The sequence below is a fragment of the Gallus gallus genome, chromosome 8 (assembly GCF_016699485.2).
Source record: "Gallus gallus isolate bGalGal1 chromosome 8, bGalGal1.mat.broiler.GRCg7b, whole genome shotgun sequence".
Classification (NCBI taxonomy): domain Eukaryota; kingdom Metazoa; phylum Chordata; class Aves; order Galliformes; family Phasianidae; genus Gallus; species Gallus gallus.
Genome location: NC_052539.1, coordinates 5,554,670 through 5,576,694, shown reverse-complemented (window position 1 = coordinate 5,576,694; position 22,025 = coordinate 5,554,670). Strand labels below are relative to the sequence as shown.

At 44.1% G+C, this 22,025-nt stretch overlaps 1 protein-coding gene across 2 annotated transcripts; it reads right to left on the bottom strand.

Moving 5' to 3' along the window:
- Positions 1 to 5,098: 5,098 nt before the first annotated feature.
- On the bottom strand, positions 5,099 to 22,009 carry DARS2 (aspartyl-tRNA synthetase 2, mitochondrial). 2 transcript variants are annotated; one of them, XM_422251.8, is made up of 17 exons: positions 21,842 to 22,009; positions 21,364 to 21,463; positions 19,608 to 19,674; positions 19,289 to 19,390; positions 17,974 to 18,069; positions 16,922 to 17,045; positions 16,234 to 16,280; positions 13,761 to 13,867; positions 13,169 to 13,238; positions 12,402 to 12,581; positions 11,925 to 12,032; positions 10,490 to 10,552; positions 10,138 to 10,290; positions 8,699 to 8,917; positions 7,763 to 7,873; positions 7,498 to 7,573; positions 5,099 to 6,251 (listed from the first exon to the last, which is right to left on the bottom strand). In XM_422251.8, exons 1-17 carry the CDS (start codon positions 21,969 to 21,971, stop codon positions 6,064 to 6,066), a joined length of 1,941 nt encoding a protein of 646 aa, XP_422251.6. In that variant the 5' UTR covers positions 21,972 to 22,009; the 3' UTR covers positions 5,099 to 6,063. The 2 variants fall into 2 exon arrangements, 1 of the variants encoding a protein (XP_422251.6); XR_005861942.2 differs by lacking the exon at positions 5,099 to 6,251 and adding an exon at positions 7,978 to 8,087 and having other exon boundaries at positions 7,493 to 7,573.
- Between the last annotated feature and the right edge of the window lie 16 nt (positions 22,010 to 22,025).

The following is a 22,025-nucleotide window of genomic DNA, read 5'->3' as shown; positions in this document are numbered from 1 at the left end:
TCTCATTTCCTTTAGCTGTCGCTCATTTCTCACTCAAACCGACCCACTGTGAGCAGCAGCTCTGCAAAATGTGTTTTGGACTCATCGACCGGCGTTGTGGTGCAAAACAACAGGGGACTTCCCATCTGCTGCTGTTTGTTTAGCCCTCATGTTACTGAACTAACATCTGGGAAAGCTTGCTGAGCCTCCACTTGAAGTGATGTGCTTGGAGAGCGTGTCTTTGCCCTCTGTGGAAGATGGGCAGGTACCACTTGGCAAAGAACAAGAGACGCTTCAATCAGTGCCCAGTGAATCATTAAGGTTGGAAAAGGGCACTAAGATCATCTAGCCCATGCTGTGAAGGGGCAGAAAGCCCATTCTCAGTGGCCATGAGTTGCGAAGGTCCGTGGCCAGCAGTACTAGGAAGGCAGACAACACAGCCCCAAGACCCAACACCAGGAGGGAGATGGGGCTGGCTCTCATATGCGAGGTTGGCTCTTACCTACTCCATCCCCTGCCATCATTTGCCTCTCTTGGCCTTCAGTGACACTGTCTCCAAGACAGTGGGGGATAGCGTGATCCTCTAAGCCACCTCTCCAAGGGGTTACGCCATGTCCAAGGACCCAATGCCTAACTTCAGTGCAGCCCAGCTCCCTAAAATCAGGAGAAAAAAGCTGATAAACTGGGGGGGAAAAAAAAAACCAAAACATAAGACAAAGCAAGGTTACAGGATGGCTGCAGCACAGAAAGAGTCAAGAGGAAAGACATGAACACTGACAATTCAGTAGGAAAAAGTAATGGAAGGGTTGGGATTAGGGAAGTGCCTGCAGTCTCTGCATCTGACTACAGGCATCCAAACAAGGTGACCCAGACAGACAAGGCTGTGTTTCAGGAGTTTCCATCTACCACATCTGCCTGTGTAAAGATGCCCATTGTGTAAAGATGCCCATTGGTTGACACTACTTAAGGCACGCATGCAGCAGCCCCATTGGAAAGCATCAACGCCTACTGCGCAAGGCAACCCTACATGCGCTGAGTGGAATGAAGAGATCACAACACGTGCTTTGCTGACTGCAGTTCAGTTCACAGCCCGCTGTGATGTTTTCTTCTCCACAACCGGACAAGTTTGTTGACTCATGTTTTGCTTGTGATCCAGTATTAACACCAGCAGTTTCTGCTGCTGGTCTGTAGAGTCGATGCTGCTTATAGAGCTCCTATAGTGGAGCAACATGCATTTACCTGTACTGCATGGCACCCTAGTTTTTCCACGACTGTTTCTCCATTCATCAAGGCTTGAATTCCAGCCATACCCCTCTCCCAACAGCCTACAGGTTCTCCCAGTTACCCAATGGCTGGTTCATCCATATGTGCACATACACTCTCTATTCACTACTCAAGACTGAAAGAAGCGTTCCTGGGACAAGCACCCCAAAACAACCATTTGCATACGATCATCCAACCACTTTGTACCCATTTCATCCAGAATCACACCAGGCAAAACTATACTAAAAGGCTTAGCATATTGTCAGGTCCTGCCTCCCCCAAAGCCAAAGGGCCTCTTTATCTTGTCACATGGGATTACTTTGGTTTGAGATGACTTTCTCCTGAAAACCCACATGCTTTACTTATTCAGCACCTTCCAGGCTGCTTTTGTTTCAGATATTTTTTCCTTCTGCAGATGATAATTAAACAGATCTGTAATTACCCAGGCCTTCTTTGTATTCTTTCTAGAGACAGGTACTACTTAACTCCAGGGCATTCAGGTGCCCCATTTTTGTCAAGAAACACTACAGACTGTTCTGAAATCACTTTAGCTTGGCTCTTTAACAAAATCCCTGACACCCAGACAGCATGAGACCACCTGCTTCCCCAAGAACACCCATGAGCACATTTTTTTCCTGCATGTTAAGCAGAGATCTCACCGATAGTCATTACCGCCAGCAGTGCTAGTCAGTGCTTCTTTCTCTTCAGCCTTTTTTTAGCAGGGTAAGATAGGACAGGGGGAAATGGTTTCAGGCTATAAGAGGGGAGATTTAGAGTGGATATAAGGAAGATGGTTTAACCAATAAGGACAGTGAGGCAGTGGCACAGGGTGCCCAGAGAGTTGGTGGTGCCCCATCCCTGCAGACAGCCAAGGTCAGGCTGGATGGGCTGTGAGCACTGATGGAGCTGTGGGTGTCCCTGCTCAGTGCAGGCAGTGGGACCAGATGGCCTTTAAGGGTCCCTTGCAACTCAGACAGTTCTATGACACTGTGAATAGGCACATGGATATAAAAGGGAAAATGCACGAGGATGTGTGATTTGCTTACTTTAAATGTTATAAATGACAAGGCATAAAGGCTATGTACACAACAAGGGCAGGAGTAGTTTGTATATAATCCAGGCTTCCCCATTATCAAAAAGCCATTTCAAAAGAAAGAAAAACATAGTCTAGACAAGGGAACCTAATAGAACAAGAAATATTCTCAGAGAGGTACTTAAGTAAGATATTGGCTTTGATAATTCTATTGCAAAACAGGTATCTAAGCTGGCCAGCAGCAAGAAGCTGTCAATCAATCCAGGAAAGCATGCATCTTTTTCCACAGTTGTTTAAGGAGAGCCAGTGTCCAGACATGAGATGTGCACAAGTGCAGGGAGCTGCTGAAAAGCAGAGCCTCCACAATTCCCTGCCTGGGGCTGCATGAAGAAGGGAATCAGGAGCATACTTAGCTAACTGATGAGGCTGCACTTAATGGGTGCTTGTATTCATTGCTATTTGTCTCACCTTCTGCAGATGCAATTAGCAGAAGCCTGCCAGGCTTTCTTCACGTGGCTCCCGTAACAGCATTAAATCCAGCAAGACATCTCCCAGCACAGCCATGGCTGAATTCAGTCCTGGGCATTTCTGTGGCAACTGTGCTAAAATTACATCCCTCTCCTTAAAAGAACTGTCTTTTTACTGGATGCCTTCTTTATACACAGATAAACATCTCCTGACAAGACAACAGAACAGATGACAAACAAGGAGTCTACATTTTAAGGGACACCAACAAAGAGCTGTGGGCTTCATCTGCAATTCTCTTCAAACTGCCAAGCAAACAAGCCAGATTCTCAGGGCTGACAGTGTTTTGGATCTATCACTCTCTAAAGAGAGGATAGAGAGGATAATATCAAAAAAAAATCCAATAGCACACTATGCTTGTTGTTCTGCAGCCAACTCAACTATACGTGCCCTTGTACCAACTGTTCCCTGAAATGCTTTTATGCTGTATTCAGTTGGCACACACCTGCTGCTTGGGGAGGAGTGAAGGGTTGCCCATAGCTTTTTAGGGTACTTTGTGTAGTGGTTGGGTTTGGTTGGTTTTGTTTTGAACCAAAGCAGCTTGTTTTTCACCCCAAAGCCTCCTTGTATATTGCTGCAGCATAGGGCAGAAAGTGAATACATCAAAATATAACTAGGTTTGCAGGAGAACAGTACAGGACACCTTTGACTCTACTCAGCACTGCAGCAAAACCAGAGGTTATCAAGATATAAGGAGAAAGCTGGAACTTATGAGAGGAAAATGGGACCAATGCAGGCTGAATATATCTGCCACAGAGTTCTGTGCTGCAAAATTGTGGCTGGCACAGCTGGTGACTGCATGTAAGCAACATTTGTTAATTACATAAAACAATGCTTGGAGGAAAACAACAAACTAGAGCACAAGCCTAAAATAAGAGCCCAAATATTTAGAGGTGAAGTCAGGTGAAGTTTACGGAGGGGGTTTCCATCTGGCAGCATCGAGATGCCTGTCAGTTGGCTGTGCCTCTGCTGCTGCTGTTAGCACGTGGGCCAAAGGCACAGAGAGCACACCGAGCATCCTCACGAGACTGCTGGCTATGCACAGGGGCACCAGTGAGCATGTGTGGTCAAAACATGCCATTGTGCAAGCAAATGATGGAGAAAAACAAGAGGAGAAAATAGAAAAGCTCACATTTGGGAAAATAAACTCTCCTCGTCCTTTCACTCTTACCATTACAGATGTTCTCTGGGGCTGCCTTTACTCACTGGATGCCATTTCAGTTTCATCCAACACCACACCAGTCACATCCCTCCCAGAGGGATGCACTGCAGCAGGGTCATGCCTCCCTGTTGCTGCTGTTGGAAATTTGCTGCATGAATGCACAAAGCACCACCTGCTCACGTGCAGGAGCAGCGGGTTGACATAAGTGTTATCTCCAGGGATAGTTTTGTGCTCCCAGGTAATGAGTTGACACTTGCACAGCGCTGGACATCCTTACATCAGGTCTCAGCTGAGGCTCCAGAGCTCTTAAAGACACAGACTGTAATCAAACACAGGCATCCAACCATCACAGGTTGGTCCATAGCAGCAAGGACCTTGAATAAGTCCTCACAAAGTACCTGTGCTGGTCATTCTGTTCCCAGCAAAGCCAGCAGCTCCGGGTACAGCAGCCAGAGGCCAATGCTGTACAAAACCAAAACAAGTAATGTATTCTCTGTGGTAGCATTCACAGGACTGCTAGCGAATTCAAGCAGCTGTGTTGTAACCTACCTTCATTCACAAATCCAAGTACAGATGGTTTGCATATATTCAGGGTCCATCTTTTCCACTGACCTCATCGTAGCAGGACTGCAGCAGCTCAGATGACACATTTGGATGCATTTTTTCACTGTAGCTAATCGTAGCTATATCACACACTTCAAACTGCAGCGAGCCCTTAATATAGCAGTGGGCAAAATCAACATCACACCAAACAGCCTGCATATAAAAGATGGATGTTATGCCTTGGAGACAGCTTGCTCACACATTTTAACAAGTGCTTTCAACATTCCAGGCAGCGTTACATTTCTGCCTAAGCTTCTTAGAGCATGTTATCCTTTGAATGCTTGATAATAATCCTAATTTAAAGAACTGGGACTCTTCAGATGTAAACAGCATTTGCCTTTGCAGTTCTTACCAAGAGATAGAATATCCCTTACTTGACAGTTGAAAAAGCTGAGCACATTACGTTTATGCTTACTATAAATAATGGTCTGGGGGAGTGAAGAAGAACTCAGAAAAACTGTTTTATGCTCTCATGTCCTCAAAGGAGCCTCTGATAATCCCTACTTTAGAAACACAGATGAGTCTTAAGCAAATTCTGTTTCAGTTCCATTTATTCTCACTATCAGTAAAAAAGGTAAATAGCAAAATCCACCATCCTCTAAAGAAGCAATCTGAGGATAACATCACCTTGCTCTGATCACTGCTAAATGTTAAGGAAATCTCATCACTGCAATAACTCTCACAAGGTGGTGCGTAACATTTTGTTCTAACTCACGTATTTCCAGCTTGTTTCCAATCAAAGATATGCAAATCCAAGCTCAGAGCAAAGCCAAGCTCAGACAAAACCAAATTGCTAGACAAACTTTATTTACAAAGGATACAAACTTCAGAAGCTGTGCTCTGAAAGTGGCAGGACCACAGGCCCCAAAGATAAATCATCTCCTGTTTGATGAATATTACAAGGACAACTGCTGCAAACACCACGCCTCCTCCTCTCCCTGCTTTTAAACAGGGAACACCTGAGTACAGCTCCCCATGGCAAATTCTGTATGATCAAGTATCCTCCAGCATGACACAAGCTGCTGGCTGCACTGAAGCTTTGTTAGGTTCTTTGCCCAGCATGGCACTACTCTGCTGTAACAGCTCTCAGCTAGAGAGTCAGTGATTATCAGGAATACTGGATCTTCTTCCAGAGCAGCTGGTACACTGTCTCCTTTAGATGGGAGAAGAGTTCACATATGCAAACTGGAAAGTGGAAAATTAATAAATAACCTTACCTTCAATACAACACCCTAAAGGAAACAGTCTCAATATCCTAAGCTAAAATGATGGGCTTTTTTCCTTTCACTTTCCTACTTCTCCCTCCCATTGCCAACCCAAAGGTGAATTCCTATCAGAGGAACTATCATATCTGTTCCCCATTCTATTCTGAAACTGCAGTGGGGTTGTACTCCTCTGGTCCTCCCATAACAGCTGATGTTTTTCAAAGTGAATTTCAGCATTTAGAAGTTGGAAGCATCTCTGCTTTCACAGTTCAATTCACATCACTTGCTATAAGTCAGTTTTTCTTTGCTTCTGTTTCTGCTGCAGGCCATGAAACGTGGATGTGATATGGCTCTAATTCTTCTGGAGTGACATAGTCTGGAGCATTGCCCATCAGGTCCCGTCCCTTGAACGATTTAGGAAAAGCAATGACATCTCTGATACTTGGAGAGCCAACAATGAGAGAGATGAGCCTGTCAAGTCCTAGAAGCAGAAAACAAATTGATGAATCACTTGAGTTACGGTCCTGTGTTAGTTTCTCTGATTCAGAAAATCAGAAAGGTGGGAGTAGGTAATACTGCCAGACTTAAAGAATAAAACTGAAGTAAATAAGGGGAAAAAAAAATTACTCTCAACCAGTAAAGAGAGAAACAGACATACCTAGACAGCAGATGAGCCTAGCAAAATAAAGCTTTCCAATGTTACAAAAAAATTCTGTGACATGTCAAAGACTGCAAGACAGAAACAGTGCCTTTTCAAAAGCAGCATAACAACGCCAAGGCCACTAAGCAACAGGAACATTGCCAGGGCTCTGTTTAACTGCTCAAAGCTCTTGGTCAATCAGTTCTGAAGGACTAGAACAACCAGGAGGAATTCAGAAGGAGTAATAGCCTCTGAGTGATTGGATAGAGGAAAATCACACTTGAAGACTGCAAGTTAAAGTGCTCTTTTGTTGTTTATTTTATTTTTTTTTAAACAAAAACCTGAGAGATTCTAGGAAAACGAACTGACATTCCTGTAATGCTGTACACAGTGCTGTAATGACTTCAAGATTCCATTCCACAACAGCTTAAGCCAATCTAGGTCAGTGCTGCTGCCTGCTCACACTCCCTGTGACTCCTGAGATGTAATTTCTCCCCTTTGTGTACAGGTATCCATCAGGCCCATGCTGAGACAGATCAGGGACCTAACTTGACAGCATTCACTTACCGTCAGTTTAAGTCTCTGAATGAGTGAATGAAACAGAAGGCAAAAGGGAAGCGAGATGGAAGCAAAGGCTGAGATTGTGGCACTAACCCAGGGCATGAAGCAGTACCATACCATCCCTGCCTGAGCGTGCAGTACAGAGAGATCCTGTACTGGCTGCACAGGAACAAGAATTAAGATGATCCAATGTTAATAAACACACTGTTTGTAGAACAGGAGATAAGGACCATGGTTAGAGGCACCAACAGGTGATTTGGTCCTTGCAGAAGAAGTAAAACACATTATGATGCTAGGGAGGAACACCAAAGCATTCTGCACTTGGTTGCAAGAGCTCTGTTCTCTTTCATAAAGTAGCTACAGAGATGGAAGCATGTTGGTTGCTGCTATTTAGCACCACCAAAACAGCCATCTCTGTCAGGAGGAGATAGGGCTTTCGCTAACAAATGAGGCTTATTTTCAAAATCTAATGTACCAAAAGAAAGCAACAAGACACCTGCATTCTGGATAATTGCAGAGCACTCACCTAAAGCAATTCCTCCATGAGGGGGAGCTCCAAATTCCAGAGCCTCAAGCAGATGGGAAAGCACCTCTGAGTCCTCCTGCAAAGTTATATAAGAAACACTACTGAACAAACGACGCTCTTCCTATTAGCAGCGTAAGATGAAGCTATGAGGGAGTCATCCATCTCTAGGAGCTGTTTATCCGAGAAGGACACTCATGTTTCTCCGGAATTTGGAGCAGATATTTAAAACTCTAAGAGGACGTTGGGAGACATGTAGAGGTGTTACCTTCAGCACTTTCTCCAGCACAAAACGCTGTTGTTCTGCATTATGAATTCTGATGGAGCCACCTCCAATTTCACTGCCATTCAGCACAAGGTCATAGTGCTGGCTACGGACCTGGGAAAAGAAATCAACAAGCACCTTAGAAAAGCTGGGACCCAACAGCATTTGATGCCAACCAGCACACATACAAAGATGCTGCAAATGAAGACATGACATACTGCAACACTGCTCTCTTGATGCAGCCTTGTAATTCACAAAGGAAGAGGGTTCCAACACCGAGGATAAAGTCTTCCACTGAATTCCACTGGGGGGTAACAGACTCCAAACTCTGGGATAACAAACATATATATCACAACATAACCAAAGAGAAAGGAAATGATTGTTTTCATTTTTTATAAAGTCCTATTAGTCGACACAGAGCAAGGCAGACTTCAAGTCTTGCCAAAGTTCCTCTCCTGGTTCCAGCTCCAGCAAAAATATGAAAGAAATCACATGGACACATCTCTTCTTTTGTGGCTTTCGCATTGTCATTTTAACAGCAGTCTGCATCCATCCAGAATTCAGGCTCCATGCTGTGACTTGATCCCAAGGCTAAGCATAGAAAAAGCTCCAGTTCAAATATCAGTCCTCACAGAAGCATGGACTGCTGCTGACAGAGGTGATGTCACCTCAGGGTGGCACGTAGCTTAACAGCAACTGGAACGATGCATGTTCTTTTGCAAACTTGATCAAAACTTGAAGCAACATGGTATGGGTCAGAATACAAGAGCCCTCGCCTTAAGCAACTGTTTCCAATATGCCCCTTTTGTCAGAGGAGCTCCTCATGCTGGTTGTTATTCAGAGAAAACTCAAAGTTGTCCTTTTCAAACAGATAGGTACCTCATTTTCCACAACACACAGCTATAAGAGGGCCAACACAGCAGGCACGAAGTTAGTTACCTTTGTGGGGTCAGAATAGAGGAGGTCGGTATCTAAAGGATGAGGGGCAGTGAAAGGGTGATGAGCAGACTCCAGTTCAGAGGGATTCTCTTCCTTGGGGAGGAAAAGCGGGAAATCCACCACCCAGAGGAAGTGAAGAGCTGCAGGATCCCGCAGCACCATTCCAGCTGCCTCCAGGAGGTCAGCACTCTCCAGCCGTAGGCTTCCTAATGCAGAGCACTGCAGAAAAGAAAGGAGCTAATGAGAAGAGCCAATTTTACTGCCAGGGAGGTTGCTCGTATCCCATCCAGGGAAAGTTTTTTGTAACAGCAGCATCATATACAATATTAGCTGCACCGTGCTGTTGCAGTAAAAACATTCTTGCCTTGTCTCCTAGAAAATATCACCTTCCTGCCAAGGCAGCAGCAGCTCCAGGGTTTGACAAAAAAAAAAACACAAAAGGCTGAGTAAGAAGCTGGAAAAGTTCATTTTCTTCCACATTCCATCCTCACAAAACTCTCCTAGACTGATCTCAAGTTCTACATAAGCATGGATTAACAGGGAATCATAGGTAGTATCCTCACTTTGACGACAGAGAAATGAAGGCACAGAAAGAAATGGCAGTTTTGGCAATTATGCAGAACATGACACCACACACAAATGAATGCCTGGAAGGCAACATCCACTGGCAGGAATACAGAGAAGGTTAGGGACAGAAACTCCTATCCCCTCTGCTAATAAGCAGCCATGTTTCACTCTTACCATCTGCTTATGGGAAACAGCTACCTAGGTGTCCTTGTTTTCTAGTCTCTGTTTAGTGCTTTAAGAAGTAAGCTGAGGTGAGAGAAGTGGTGCCAATTTGTTCCTGTTTTATATTCCAGCCTTCATCTTGGTTGCAAAACTCTTCCCAGAATATAACTGGGAGAGAAACAAAAGCAACAGGTACACTTCATGCATTATTTGTTGCTGATGTAGCTTCAGATGCAAAGAAACAAGAAATCAGAAGAGAAAGCTCTGTGAAGACCTCGTTGTGGCCTTCCAATATTTGAAGGGAGCATATAAACAGGAGGGGGAAATGACTGTTTGTGAGGGTGATAGGAAAGGAGGAAATGGTTTTAAACTAAGACAGGGGAGGTTTAAGTTGGATATTAGGAGGCAGTTTCTCACCCAGAGGGTGGTGTCACACTGGAACAGTTTGCCCAAGAAAGTTGTGGATGCCCCATCCCTGGAGGCATTCAAGGCCAGGCTGGATGTGGCTCTGGGCAGCCTGGTCTGCTGGTTGGCGACCCTGCACATGGCAGGGGGGTTGAAACGAGATGATCATTGTGGTCCTTTACAACCCAGGCCATTCTATGATTCTATGACCTATTTATGTGATCAAAGGTATTAGACTAAGGACAGGTAACTTCAAAGCCAACAGCAACATTCAACTCTCAGAAAAACTCAGAAATGCTTCCTACCACTCGCTTGTGGTCTCCAACTGCCAGCAGTACCACATCATCCACCTGCATGTTCAGCACTCGGATGAGCTCTGACTGCTGCTCTTCACCAAGAAACTTGGTGAGCAGAGACTTCAAGCTCCCATCAGGCCTGCAGATAACATCCATGATTTCCTATTGCAAGATCAGTAAAAAGAATATGTTCATGTCAGTGCTGCCCTCTCTTGCCATCAACTCTTCCTTTAATGAGGCTCCTAGTAAAGAGTTTTTTTTATTATTGAAAATTCTCCCCCACCCTCCTCTGCCTACAAGTGCCTTTATACAGGTTATCATTCACCACTTCCAACATTCCAGCAGTGTTGCTTGGTCTCACCTGGTTGAACCGGGATTTTGCAGCCTCCTTTAAGGATTCCAAATCTTTATGTTTAAGATATCTCTGAGGAAAGAGCAGAAAAAGACATTAGAGCAGCAAGATCTACAGAAAGCCCTGCCAGAATTCAAATCTACTGTTTCCAAACATCTCATGTCCTTTTGTTTCTAGCAGTTCAAGAAACAAGGGCTGTGGAACAAGAGTGGGCTCATGGCACTGGACTGCAGCTGAGTGTTTTCTCCAAGGACTGCTTTTAGAAAGGGGCTTCTTCAGTTGCAGTTTTTCTCCTCACTCACAGATCAGCCATAGCTGGTCAGCAGTGAGAGGCCATGTCAATTAAATACCTCTAGCCTGCAGATTAGAGAGCAGGAACAAGTTTTTAACACTACACTGATGATGGTGAAAGCATAGCTCAGTGTGGAGGAATAACAGAAAGAAACCAACCAGGCTCATCTTTACATGCAAAGGAATGCAGTAGATGTTCCTGATCCTTTAAAAAATATTTTAAAGGTAGAAAGGCTTGTGACTCCACTTCTGTTTTGCTAATGCACATCTTTAGTGCCCTCTCGTGGGAAGATAGTAACTTGTGCTTTCTGTCAAAATTAAAGAACTCCCAAACTGAAGTCTTATTCATAGAATTGGAAAGGACCCACAAAGGTTACTGAGTCCAACTCCTAGCACTACACAGGACCACCCAAAATTCAAACCCTGTGTTTGACAGCATTGTCTAAATGCTTCTTGTGCTCTGGTAGTCTTGGTGCCATGACCACTGCCCTGGAAAGCCTGTTTCAGTTTTAAAAAAATCATGTAGATTCATGTTATTTTATTTCCTAGATATAATTGTTCAGGGAATACTTCTTTCCCCTTACTGCCTATGCTGCAAAGACATCCCCAGCCACGTTAAATCTGCTTCCCTGTTAAGATATGCCAAAGATAGTTCTCCATCTACTGTCAGCTGTGGATTTGATTTGTAGCGTTCTCCTTATATGAATAGTACCCAGAAACGCAACAAAAGCAATCATGAGATGGGCATGCAAACTAGCTGACCTTTACCTTTCTCCTATCAGTCCAGAACAGCGCTGTGCCATACCTGGTTCTATTTCAACCTCTCCCCAGAGGGCACAATTTATTATTCAGATGCCATCCTTGACAAAAGCAAGCCGAAGCCCCAAAAGGCTTCCCCATCCCCAGGGGACCTTGCAGCTCTATTCTCTTCCTGGCCTTCATGAGGACAATATATTCTTCCCATCACCTGATCGTCTCTATTTCCCAGTTGTAACAACACTCTGCCCAACCTGACGTCAATCACAAGCAACCCCAAGCTCCCTGAAGGACACTGCTCCCCCAGTCATAGCAGGGAACATTTCCATACTAACAAAAGAATTCAAGTTGGTATTTTATTTCACAAGTGTACGCAGCATGTAAAAGCATCACTTACCGCTCCCTGAGGGATACAAATAGCCTTGGCAGTGCCGTGGGGGTAAGTGAGCACATTCTGCACAAACCCAATGTCCAATCTTCGTAAAGTATCACTGATATCCACTATCTAAGCAAGGAGAGAGCACAGGAGAAAGCTGTTGTGGTAAAAACATGAAGAAAAAAAAAGAAAAAAAAAAATCACACTCCTGTGTCTTATTGCCTTTGAAAGCTATTCTTTGGGACACCATTTCCTTGCTCAGAGAAATCAAAAGGTTCACAGAAAGAAGTGAATGGGGCCAAGCTTGAATAACCATCAGAAGACTGAGGACTACAGAGGGAAAAATGTAAGAGGGCCTGGAAAACCCTAGAGATTCCTTTGGTATGTTACAGGATTAAGAATCCCAGCTAACAATGTACACACAATTTAATCAAAGATTATTTTTAAAACACTACCAGAAAAAGAAAAGCTGCAAGTCTCCAGCAGGCAAACCCACACCTTCATCCCAAAGCGAGTGTCTGGTTTATCAGTCCCATAGTCAGCCAGTGCCTCGTCATATGTCATGGTAGGGAAAGGAGTCATAATGGGGCCTCTTTCCTCAGGCCAGGAATATTGCAGGAGGCCCTCTATCAACCTCTGGATCCCAGCTTGATCTACAAATGACATCTCTATATCTATCTGAAAACAGAAAACAAGAGGGAGATTCCACATTAGCTACAGTTTTTGCCTCCTCACTGCTACTTGCAGAAACTCTTAGACTATTAAGTCAGCATAAAAGGAAACAATATACGACATTAAGTCATAGCATGACTACATTAGACTGAGGGTGTGTTTATGATCTCCCTACAGCATGATGACTCAGGCAACGATCTCCTCAGAGTACTAAATGAGGTAATGATGACAAGGATGAACAGAGAAACCTTGAATGGACCCAGCTAACTCTGCCTGGGTGTCAAGGCTGATGTAGGGGCTGCCCAGCTCTGCAGGACAGGAGCAGAAATGCATCATCAAGCACCACCACTGCTGCAACACAATTCCCACATCTACTCATCAGCACCTGGGACTGAAGTCAGCCAAGGACAGTTACAACTTTGTTCACGTCCCACACTGACTGCAAGGGGCTGTGACTGCAAAACACACAGAAAACAACATTCCATACCCCTGAGGCAGGACAAGGACCAACAGATACTAAGCTTTCAGAAGATAAAACATCCATAAGCTGTTTTGGGTGAAGGGGAGGGTGAAAGACAGTGCAAATTGGTTACCTGAGTGAATTCTGGCTGCCTGTCGGGCCGGGAGCCTTCATCACGGTAGCAGCGAGCAACCTGGAAGTATCTGCAAGAGTACTTATACTTAGATAACAATTAAAGCTACCTTAAATTAAATTATGGCTACAGAACCAATCATTAAAAAAAGATTGCTCTGCTCCCTGTGTGGTGGATAAAGTCCTGATTGCTGCCATTCCCTGAAATGCAAGGAATTTTGATTGGAAGCAGCAGCTGTACCCATCTCCAGCCATACCCTCCTGGTACATAGTACCAGGTGAGCTGTGCTCTGACAGATTTTCTGTCCTTCAGGCAGACCGTCTCTGCAAAGCTTATTCCTACACGCTTAAACTCAGGTTTCCATTTAAAATAGCAAAGATTTCATCTATCAAAAAGGGTTAAAGTTTACTCTTACTGGGAGGTATTATTGCTAATGAGAATGGCTTAGCAAAAATTGCAAGTGTTTAAGGATCTGTCTTTAAAACAAAACTCCTGGCAGTAAGTTCCCAGAGAAGCCTCTAAAACATCACACATCAAAGCAAGCAAATCCTTGACACTGCATGCAGAGAATGGTAGTCCAAATAACTCTTACCTGTCCAGGCCTCCAATCATCAGGAGCTGCTTGAACTGCTGAGGACTCTGAGGCAGAGAGTAGAACTTGCCCGCTTCCCTGGAGGGCACAAGGAATTCTTTTGCCCCCTGGCATGAGAAAGACATTCAGCAAGAGCCTCTGTTCCCAGCTGAGAGAAAGCCAACCTGAATACGCCCAGCACATCAGTGGCCACTTTCCATCCCCACTTCTCTTTCCAAAAATTCAGCTTTAACATTCCAAGCAAGAAAAGCTGGGAAAGGAGAAAAGCGAGCACAGAATGGCAAAAGCATAAAGCTTACCAAAGATAACAAGACTTGAAAGAAAAGGTTACTGAACACCTTTCATCTAAATACCTGACCTAGAGAGATAAGCCATTTTCTACAATTGGTCCACGCAGCAATCAACACAAATGCTTCAATGAAAGCACTCTACATCGTGATTCCTTCCACAGACTATTTTTTGTTTGATAGCATCAGGTCATACTGCAGCCTTTCCCCCTACTATAGATTTACTTCACTCTAGGAACTTTTTATTTTCAAAATCTTTGCCAAGTCAAAGATGAGGAAAATTATAAAGGGATTCAAAAGCTTTGGAGAAGGAAAATGGAATAGGTGCCTGTTTACATATGCAGCCAAGCTAAGCACTGAAATTCAGAGGCTGGTGTTGTAGTTCTGGACCTCTACCTTTGAAACTGTAGACAAGTGAGCCATGAGCTTACACTAGGATTGCTGAAATCAGCACTTATGTGGCTGTTTGGCCTGGCAGGGCCAAGTCTTTATTCTAGATCATGTGAAGGAACTGTTATGTTTCTGTCATCTTGCCCACTGCTTCTGCCTAATAAATCCACCTTGTACCAAGGCTGCAACAGAGAATTGAAGGAGACATGTGCAGGCTACTCAATGCCATAGGTAGCTGGAGGATGACTGTAGAAGGACCAGCAGCTAATAAGAGAAGAGATGCATCAGCCTGCCACTTTAACAGACTGCAGTCTGTTCAAGTCTGCAGACTGCTCATCTACCACAATCTGGACTGACTGCTGCCTCAGCATGTCTGAAACACAAATCCCCCTCCAAGCATATGTGCAGTATTACTACTTCACCTTGCAGATGTGTGTTGAAAGTGGGGGTATTCCTCCTCTGAGCATCAGGGAACTAATAAGCTCAGAAAAGCCATCTTTTTCTTGCTTCTGCCCTCCTGTCTCTAGCAGCAGAGCTAAGTGGAAGACAGGTCACTCCAGTGCTTCCTCAAGTGACCCACACAGAGTTGTGTGGAGAGCCTATAAATAGTGCTTGGAAGTGAGCAAGTGGAGAGACCTTTTGTAACATCTGGTAAATCTTTAATCATCTCCTGAAAGCTGGATCCACTTCTGCTTCCCTGAGGTCTCCTGCTCTCTATTGCCTCACACAAGACAAGAGACGAGGTTTTAATCTTGGTTAGGGCCACGTTCAGAGCTAGAAATACAGTAGCAATTTGTTCAGCTCTGAGAGAAGGACATATACAATATAAAGCAGAGGTATTCCTTCTCTCAATATTAGGAAGCAGAGAAGTGACACAGAGATTCAGAAAGACTTGTGTCCTTGCAAAACACCTTGATTTGCCATCTTTTGCTCCAGCCACAGGGATACATCTACCACAGAGCTCTGCTCAACTACTGAATCAGATCTAGCATCGACAGGTTGGACATAAGGGACTTAAGTCTGATATACATCTAATGGAGAAACTGGGTGTACAGTATCATTATTGGTAGGCTAGATTCCCCGGTGGGCAATTACAGAGCCTCAGACAAAGCCATTTTTCAGAATTAAATCTAGAAATTCTAGGCTAACAGCACAACTGTGAAGTGCAAGAGGAAAAGACCTATTTTCCCTATCACAACATCCTATTTCTGATGAAACTGCTGTTTCTATATTAAACAGTCTGTTAACTAGCTTGGTCTGAAATAGCCATAAGGAGGATTCTCCACCTCTTGCTCAGCAAGACTAATGCTTAATAAACCACTCGCGACAGGGATTTAAATGCCAGAATTCCATATGGTAGCTACACCAACAATTCCTGGCCTGCAGGAAATGAAAGAAAGGAATATAAATTCAGAAACTGAAATGCCTTTAATAGTGCCACTGCAGTAAGCTACTAATTAAGAGATAAACACTAGGGAAATTGTGCTTAGAGGGAGATCCTTGTTTTGATAACCAGTCTTTCCCAGGACAGGACTTGCATTCAATGTAGTCTACGAGATGGAAGCTTTATTCTTTCATGGTAATTGAAGGTTCAAAGTCAAGACATAAGGTGCCACTTCTACCCTTTCACTCCCTCTACTATTACAAAGATCAATGCATTGTATCAGAAACTGACATACAAGCTGTTACTTAGTGAGGGGAAGCAATGAAGGTTGAGTAGCAAGTGACTGTAATTCAACCATGAACTGCCTATGCCATTACAGGAGGCTAAAATGCATTACTAATAGAATACATACCCCTGGGGTTCTCTTAAAGAGCGTTGGAGTTTCTACATCCACAAACCCTGAGGAACAAACACAGAATATGCTGACAGGAGGGACAAGAACTGATATGACACAAAGTAGGCTAGAGAAGGGCTTGTTAGTCAGCTCAAGAGGTAATCGAGCACACCATGCAGCCTCTCCAAATCTCCAGACTTTGCTGTTTCTAAGAATAACTTATGCACTGACAGCTTTAAAAGCTGAGCTCCCCCAAAGCTCTGCCAGAACTGTTGAAGACAGAACTCCAAATTGGCAGAGAAACTGTTAATTCTCTATCCATTTTGAACTAGGCTTTGGCTTTTTAAGAAGGCCTCCCTGATTTTAAGACAAACGTAAATCCTACAAGAAATTCATCTCTTTAATACGCCTCAAGTTGGATGACCAAAAGAAGGAAACTATTTGCAAAATGCCTTTGATCACTTAAAATTCTGGACATAGCTCATTTGAAACAACTGCTTTGTAGCATGCTAAGATATTTCAACATCCTTTGTTCTTTAGACCTGCCAACATTTCTCTAAATCTCCCGCTACAAGCAGTGCATCCTTCCCAAGTGAGAACAGCCTGGAGTTTAAAGTTGTTTGGTACTCAACCCTAGCAATAGGAAAGAGCAGAAAACCTCGACAATGCTGTTTGCTACACACTGTTCCTCAAGCACTTTGCTTACCATGGTGGTTACACAGGTACTCTCGCATCCTCATCACCACCTGGGATCTCAGCCTCAGGTTGTACTGTAACTGGGAGCTGCGCAGGTCCAAGTAGCGATACTGCATGCGTAAGGCCTCTGATTTCTGGAGAAAAGAAACAAAACTCAAACTGCGTGTCCAATGAAGCCATAGGACAAAAAGGGGGAAAGCTGAAAAAGGATACTGCCTTGTTGCCACGACCCACGTATAACCCACAGCCTGTATGGAGAGACAGCAGCCACTGAGAGAGTCTCCAGTGCATGATCATTGGGTTTTTTTTAAGAAGAAAAAAGACAGACATCCATTCTGTACTAAGAGTTGCCTCAGTAAATCTCAATTTCAGCCCTCTAAGCTCTGGCTCCACTGTGACAGACTGTAGTGATCCCCAGGACTTTTAAGCAGATGAGCAGTATCACACATATATCTAAAGGAACAAGCAAATGGTGATATCACAGACAGGAAGATTAAACTACTGCAGATGGTGGGAACTGCCCAGGAGATGTAACATGGAAGGAATAGCACATAGTTCTGCCAGTTCCTACACCTATGCTTCAGTCACACAGGCAGTGGCACAGAGAAGAACTTAACAGCAATGCCTCGCATACACCACAGACTTCACTAAGAATAACCTTTTACAGAACTGTGTATTTACAAAAGAAAATCCTCTGGCCAACTAGCTACTCACCCAGATAAGACTAAGCATACTTGCCTTAAAACACAGCATTGCATTGGCAGATTCTCTTTCACACTCAAGAAAAGCTAGCACAGCCTGAATTTCTTCCACCTTTCCCTTTACCATCTGTTCTTAGTGTGGCATTTTAAAAACTCTCTGCAATGGAAACATTCACGCAGAAAACAAGGCTTAAGTCCAATTGGAAATGCCACCTCAGCACTAACAATACACACACCCTTCTTCTAAAGCACAGCTGGGAAGAATCAGATGAAGCTCTCACAGATGTTTTGCCATCACTCTGGGCAAATTCCTGATTTACTGAAAATCCACTGCCTTGGTACAAGGGAAGAATGCAGATACCTTGATGAAATCTTTGATTTCAAAGGGCAGCTTCTTGCAAAAGTTGAGAACCTCTGCAGTCTCTGCCTTGACTTCAATGTCCCCTGTTGGCATTTTCTGCAGAAAAAGGCAAGAAAAAAAAGATTCAAAACTTAGGGTGATCAGTTGGGCAAAGGTATTTCAAAGGTGATCAGTGGAAACAAAACAAACCCAAACCATATAATTACCCTCTCTGCCCTTTAACAGAGTATAACTGAGAACTTCTCTCAAGTACGGATCCCCACTAGATTATCCTCCTGCTCAGAAAAAAATACAAGCTAGCTCACTCAAAACTGTGTGTTCTCTTTAGCAGCATATCCACCTCTACAAGAAATAACACTGCTTGTCCTTTACTTTCTGCTTCAATGACATGCTGAGCACAGAGGTGCAGTCCAACACAGATCCTGGTACAGTACATGCACTTTGACTAAACACCAGTTGCATGAGATTCAGTGAAATCACACAGAATGAATTTTAGAGTACATTAGCCTTCAATAAACGTCCAAAAAGGCAACCTGGGAGGAACTTCTCAGAATTTCCAGTTCTGAACACCAGTTCTCAGAACTAGTATTCTCTTCCTGAGGGAAAGCAGACAGCCTCCCCACTCAGCACTGTGCCACACTGAGATTCATTTCATCCTATGGAACTTTTTATGTACCAGAGAAAAGTATATACAAACCTCTGACAAAATAAGTGATTAAAAGAGATAAAAGTCCTAGTTTGAATACATCTGTAAGTGGTTATAGAAAATAAGAAAAAACAACACACTCACAGTTATAAACCCAGTGTTTTCTTTCCAGGTCTGCCAATGATGCAGAATGCAGACAATCCTGACAGGCTATCTATAGCTGATTACAATGAGAACTGAGAAATGCACTTCTTTTTAAAGAAAAACAGTATTACATCTTTGTCTCCTATGCAATGAGAAACAGAAATCCGTTGAGAGAGGAAAAGGTCATTACTTACTGCAGAACACTGTGACAATACTTATTTTTAGAAGAAAGAAGTGATCTCAACCATAATTTGAAAGGCTGAAAAGTTAGCTTTTGCCTGGTTCTTGTTATCCTTTCAAAGGGTACAATTTAATTCCTGGGTGTCTGTAACGTGCTGTGACTTCTCCTAAGCTATTTGTCACAGCAGTTATCCCTGCCTCACAATCTCTGAGGATAGGCTGACACACAGCACAGAACAAAACTGCCCGTGGCAAAGCTATGACACACATAAACAACCGTAACCCCACTGCCCAGTGCTCTTCTCCCAAAGGAATAAAAACCTTGAGAGACCCCAGCATCCTCACCGGATTCTCCTGCCCTGGGGGACGAGAAGACACGATGCCAGTCACTCGTACAACAGATTCCACTGGGGCATTGGATAGGAGTTTTCTCACATGAGAATGTGCCTGCAAGGAGGATACACGCTAATTATATCTCAGAAACTCAAAAGCACCACACCTCATTTCTATATGGTCCATTTGAATCTGGAACCAGTGCTCATACAACCAAAGGAAACAGTACCAGCAGTCCTGCTGCAGCATGACAGCAGGGCTCTCTGGCTAAGTTATCTTGCTCTGCTCTCAATTTCTGCTGGACACAAGCTCATACTTGGGTAGCACTTACTTCATCCTGTGGAATGATGATCTGGGTGAGCCCCTGGAAATCCCTCAAAACCAGGAACAGGCCTTGTCTGATCCATAAAGAAAACACAAAAGGGAAAAGAGTTTTATCCAAATCCAGTCATCTTCTGCTTTTTAAGTCAATGCATGTGGCAACAAGTTAATGCCTGGATCTTGTTAATAATATCTTAAAGCACTTCAGAAGCATACACATCTGAATCTGATCTGAACAATTTGATTCAGATTTTATCCAGTCACAAACAATGTGCAAATGACCAGAAGATGCCTATCTTAATTTGAACATTAAACCACGAAGAGCATTGATTACAAACACAGGTCATTTCCAGAGATTTCCTGCTGAGAACCTTGATTCAGATAAACACATTTAGGTGAGCAACAAAACTGAAGTTCTCGTGGATTTTGTCAACAAAAGAACAAAAAGAAAACTCACAACCATCTAACAGGCAGCAGAGTGTTGGTCTCATAAGTTTAACATGAGCAATTCACAGTCCTAGACCAAGCATCACAAATATCAATCTTCTTAGCTGCAACAGTGGCAGCTGCTGTTATGCTTGAAGCTGTCCTATGAAACACACCCTGTGTTTAAAGGCAAAAGCCCAACAATTTCATTGCAATAATCACAACACTGCACCTGGAACCTCACCCACAGCTGCCCAGAGATGCCCACGCTGGCCTCACACAACCAATGCTGACCATCACTGCAGAACAATGCTGGATAAAAGGCAGCCCCTCTGCAGCATAAAATGCAAAAGGCCATTTTTGATGGGAATTATTCTGCTCAAAACCATAGGACATGCCTCCCTTATATATCCAGTAACACAACAATTAAGAGCTGCAATACAAACAAGCTTTTCAGTCTGCATTGTGCCAATGCCTCAACACTCCCGAGAAGAAATTTTTCCTAATACCCCAACAGAACCTTCCCTGGCACAATCTGAGGCCATTCCTTCTCATCCTATCACTGTTACCCAGGAGCAGAGACCGACCCTCACCTCACCACAGCCTCCTTTCAGGCAGTTGAAGGGATCAATGAGGTCTCCCCTGAGCCCCTCTTCTCCACGCTGCCCCATCCCACTCCCTCAGCTGCTTCCCATCAGGGCCTTCTCTTTAAAGTCCATACAGCCTGTGGCAGAGCACTCCTTATGCTCGTGCTCTGACCTTAGCTGGGCCCAGAGCTGTGGACAGCCCACCCCAAGGCAAACAAGCTTTTCAGCCTGCATTTGACAAATGCACAGCTCTATTAGGAGAGGTTATTTAACACCACCTATGGCAAGCTGTTGGATTTCATATTTCATCCTCTGCTTACTAGCTTCTCTCGGCGTACCCTTTTCAAGCAAAGCATGCATACTTTGAAGACACATCATTAGATACTACAATAGAAAATATATTGTTTAAATTGAAAAAAAAAATCTAATAAATCCATAAAAAAAAGAAATTAAAAGCTGTCTGAACTACTGTAAATACATTACTATTTACTTACTCCTACATATAAAGAGGGTAGTGATATCTAGCTGTTTACAAGGGTGCAAGGAGGGTCAATTAATATTTATACCAAACTCTGGGATGTTAAATACTGCTGTGGTATGGTTCCCAACTGTTGTGTCACACACGTTAGAAGGGACAACAACACAAGATGTAAAAGGTGACTGAAAGCACACAGAAGTGTATGAATGCAGGCCTAGAACGTATGTTGGATCTGCCAATGAAGCAGCTCTGTTCTCACAGTGGTCTGGGTTTACCTTTGGTACTGAATCCATCCACACAACGTGACCTCCTGCCCTACGTGAGCAGCACGCAGCTCTCCACAGGTGTTGGTCCGAGCGGCAAAGCTATTGACATCTAGAATAGAAAAACACAGACACTTAGGCTGACTGTGGGGATGGGGCACCCACAGCTCTCTGGGCAGCCTTTGTCAGCACCTCAGTGCCCTTATGGTAACAAAATTCTTTCACAAATCCAGTCTAAATCTCCCCTGCTTTATCTTAAAGCCACTTCCCCCTATCCTATCTCACAGAACCTGTTGAAGCATCCCCATCCTTCTTACAGCCCCGTTAAAGGGCAGAGCAGAAAGAGGGCTTGGGAAGCCAACGTGTGAACACACGGACAGCCACCACACGGGTGTCAATTAACCCTTCTGCATGGAACACCCGACAGATGCTGCTGCCCAACCACACACCCATGGTCGGATTCGAACCGACCCCCTCACAGCCCGCTCACCTGGAGCCCGGTGCACCCAGCCACTGCTCAGCCGGGCCCGCTCGGTGCCCCGCTGAAATAACACCCTACGTACCAACCGCAGCATATTAGGAAAGGTCAAGGATCGACCAGCAGCCCACCCAGGGGCCATAAAGGCCGACAGCGAACGGGCACCGCCCCCAAGATGGCGGGCGGGGCGGGGCGC

Bases quoted from the DNA above. Each gene is read 5' to 3' on its own strand.
- DARS2 (XM_422251.8), bottom strand. From the start codon at position 21,971: ATGGCCCCTGGGTGGGCTGCTGGTCGATCCTTGACCTTTCCTAATATG. The intron at 19,675-21,363 runs GTAAACCCAGAC...TTTATGGATCAG, and splicing joins GGATGGATTCAGTACCAAAG to ACAAGGCCTGTTCCTGGTTT. The intron at 13,239-13,760 runs GTAAGAGTTATT...GTACTCTTGCAG, and splicing joins ATGATTGGAGGCCTGGACAG to ATACTTCCAGGTTGCTCGCT.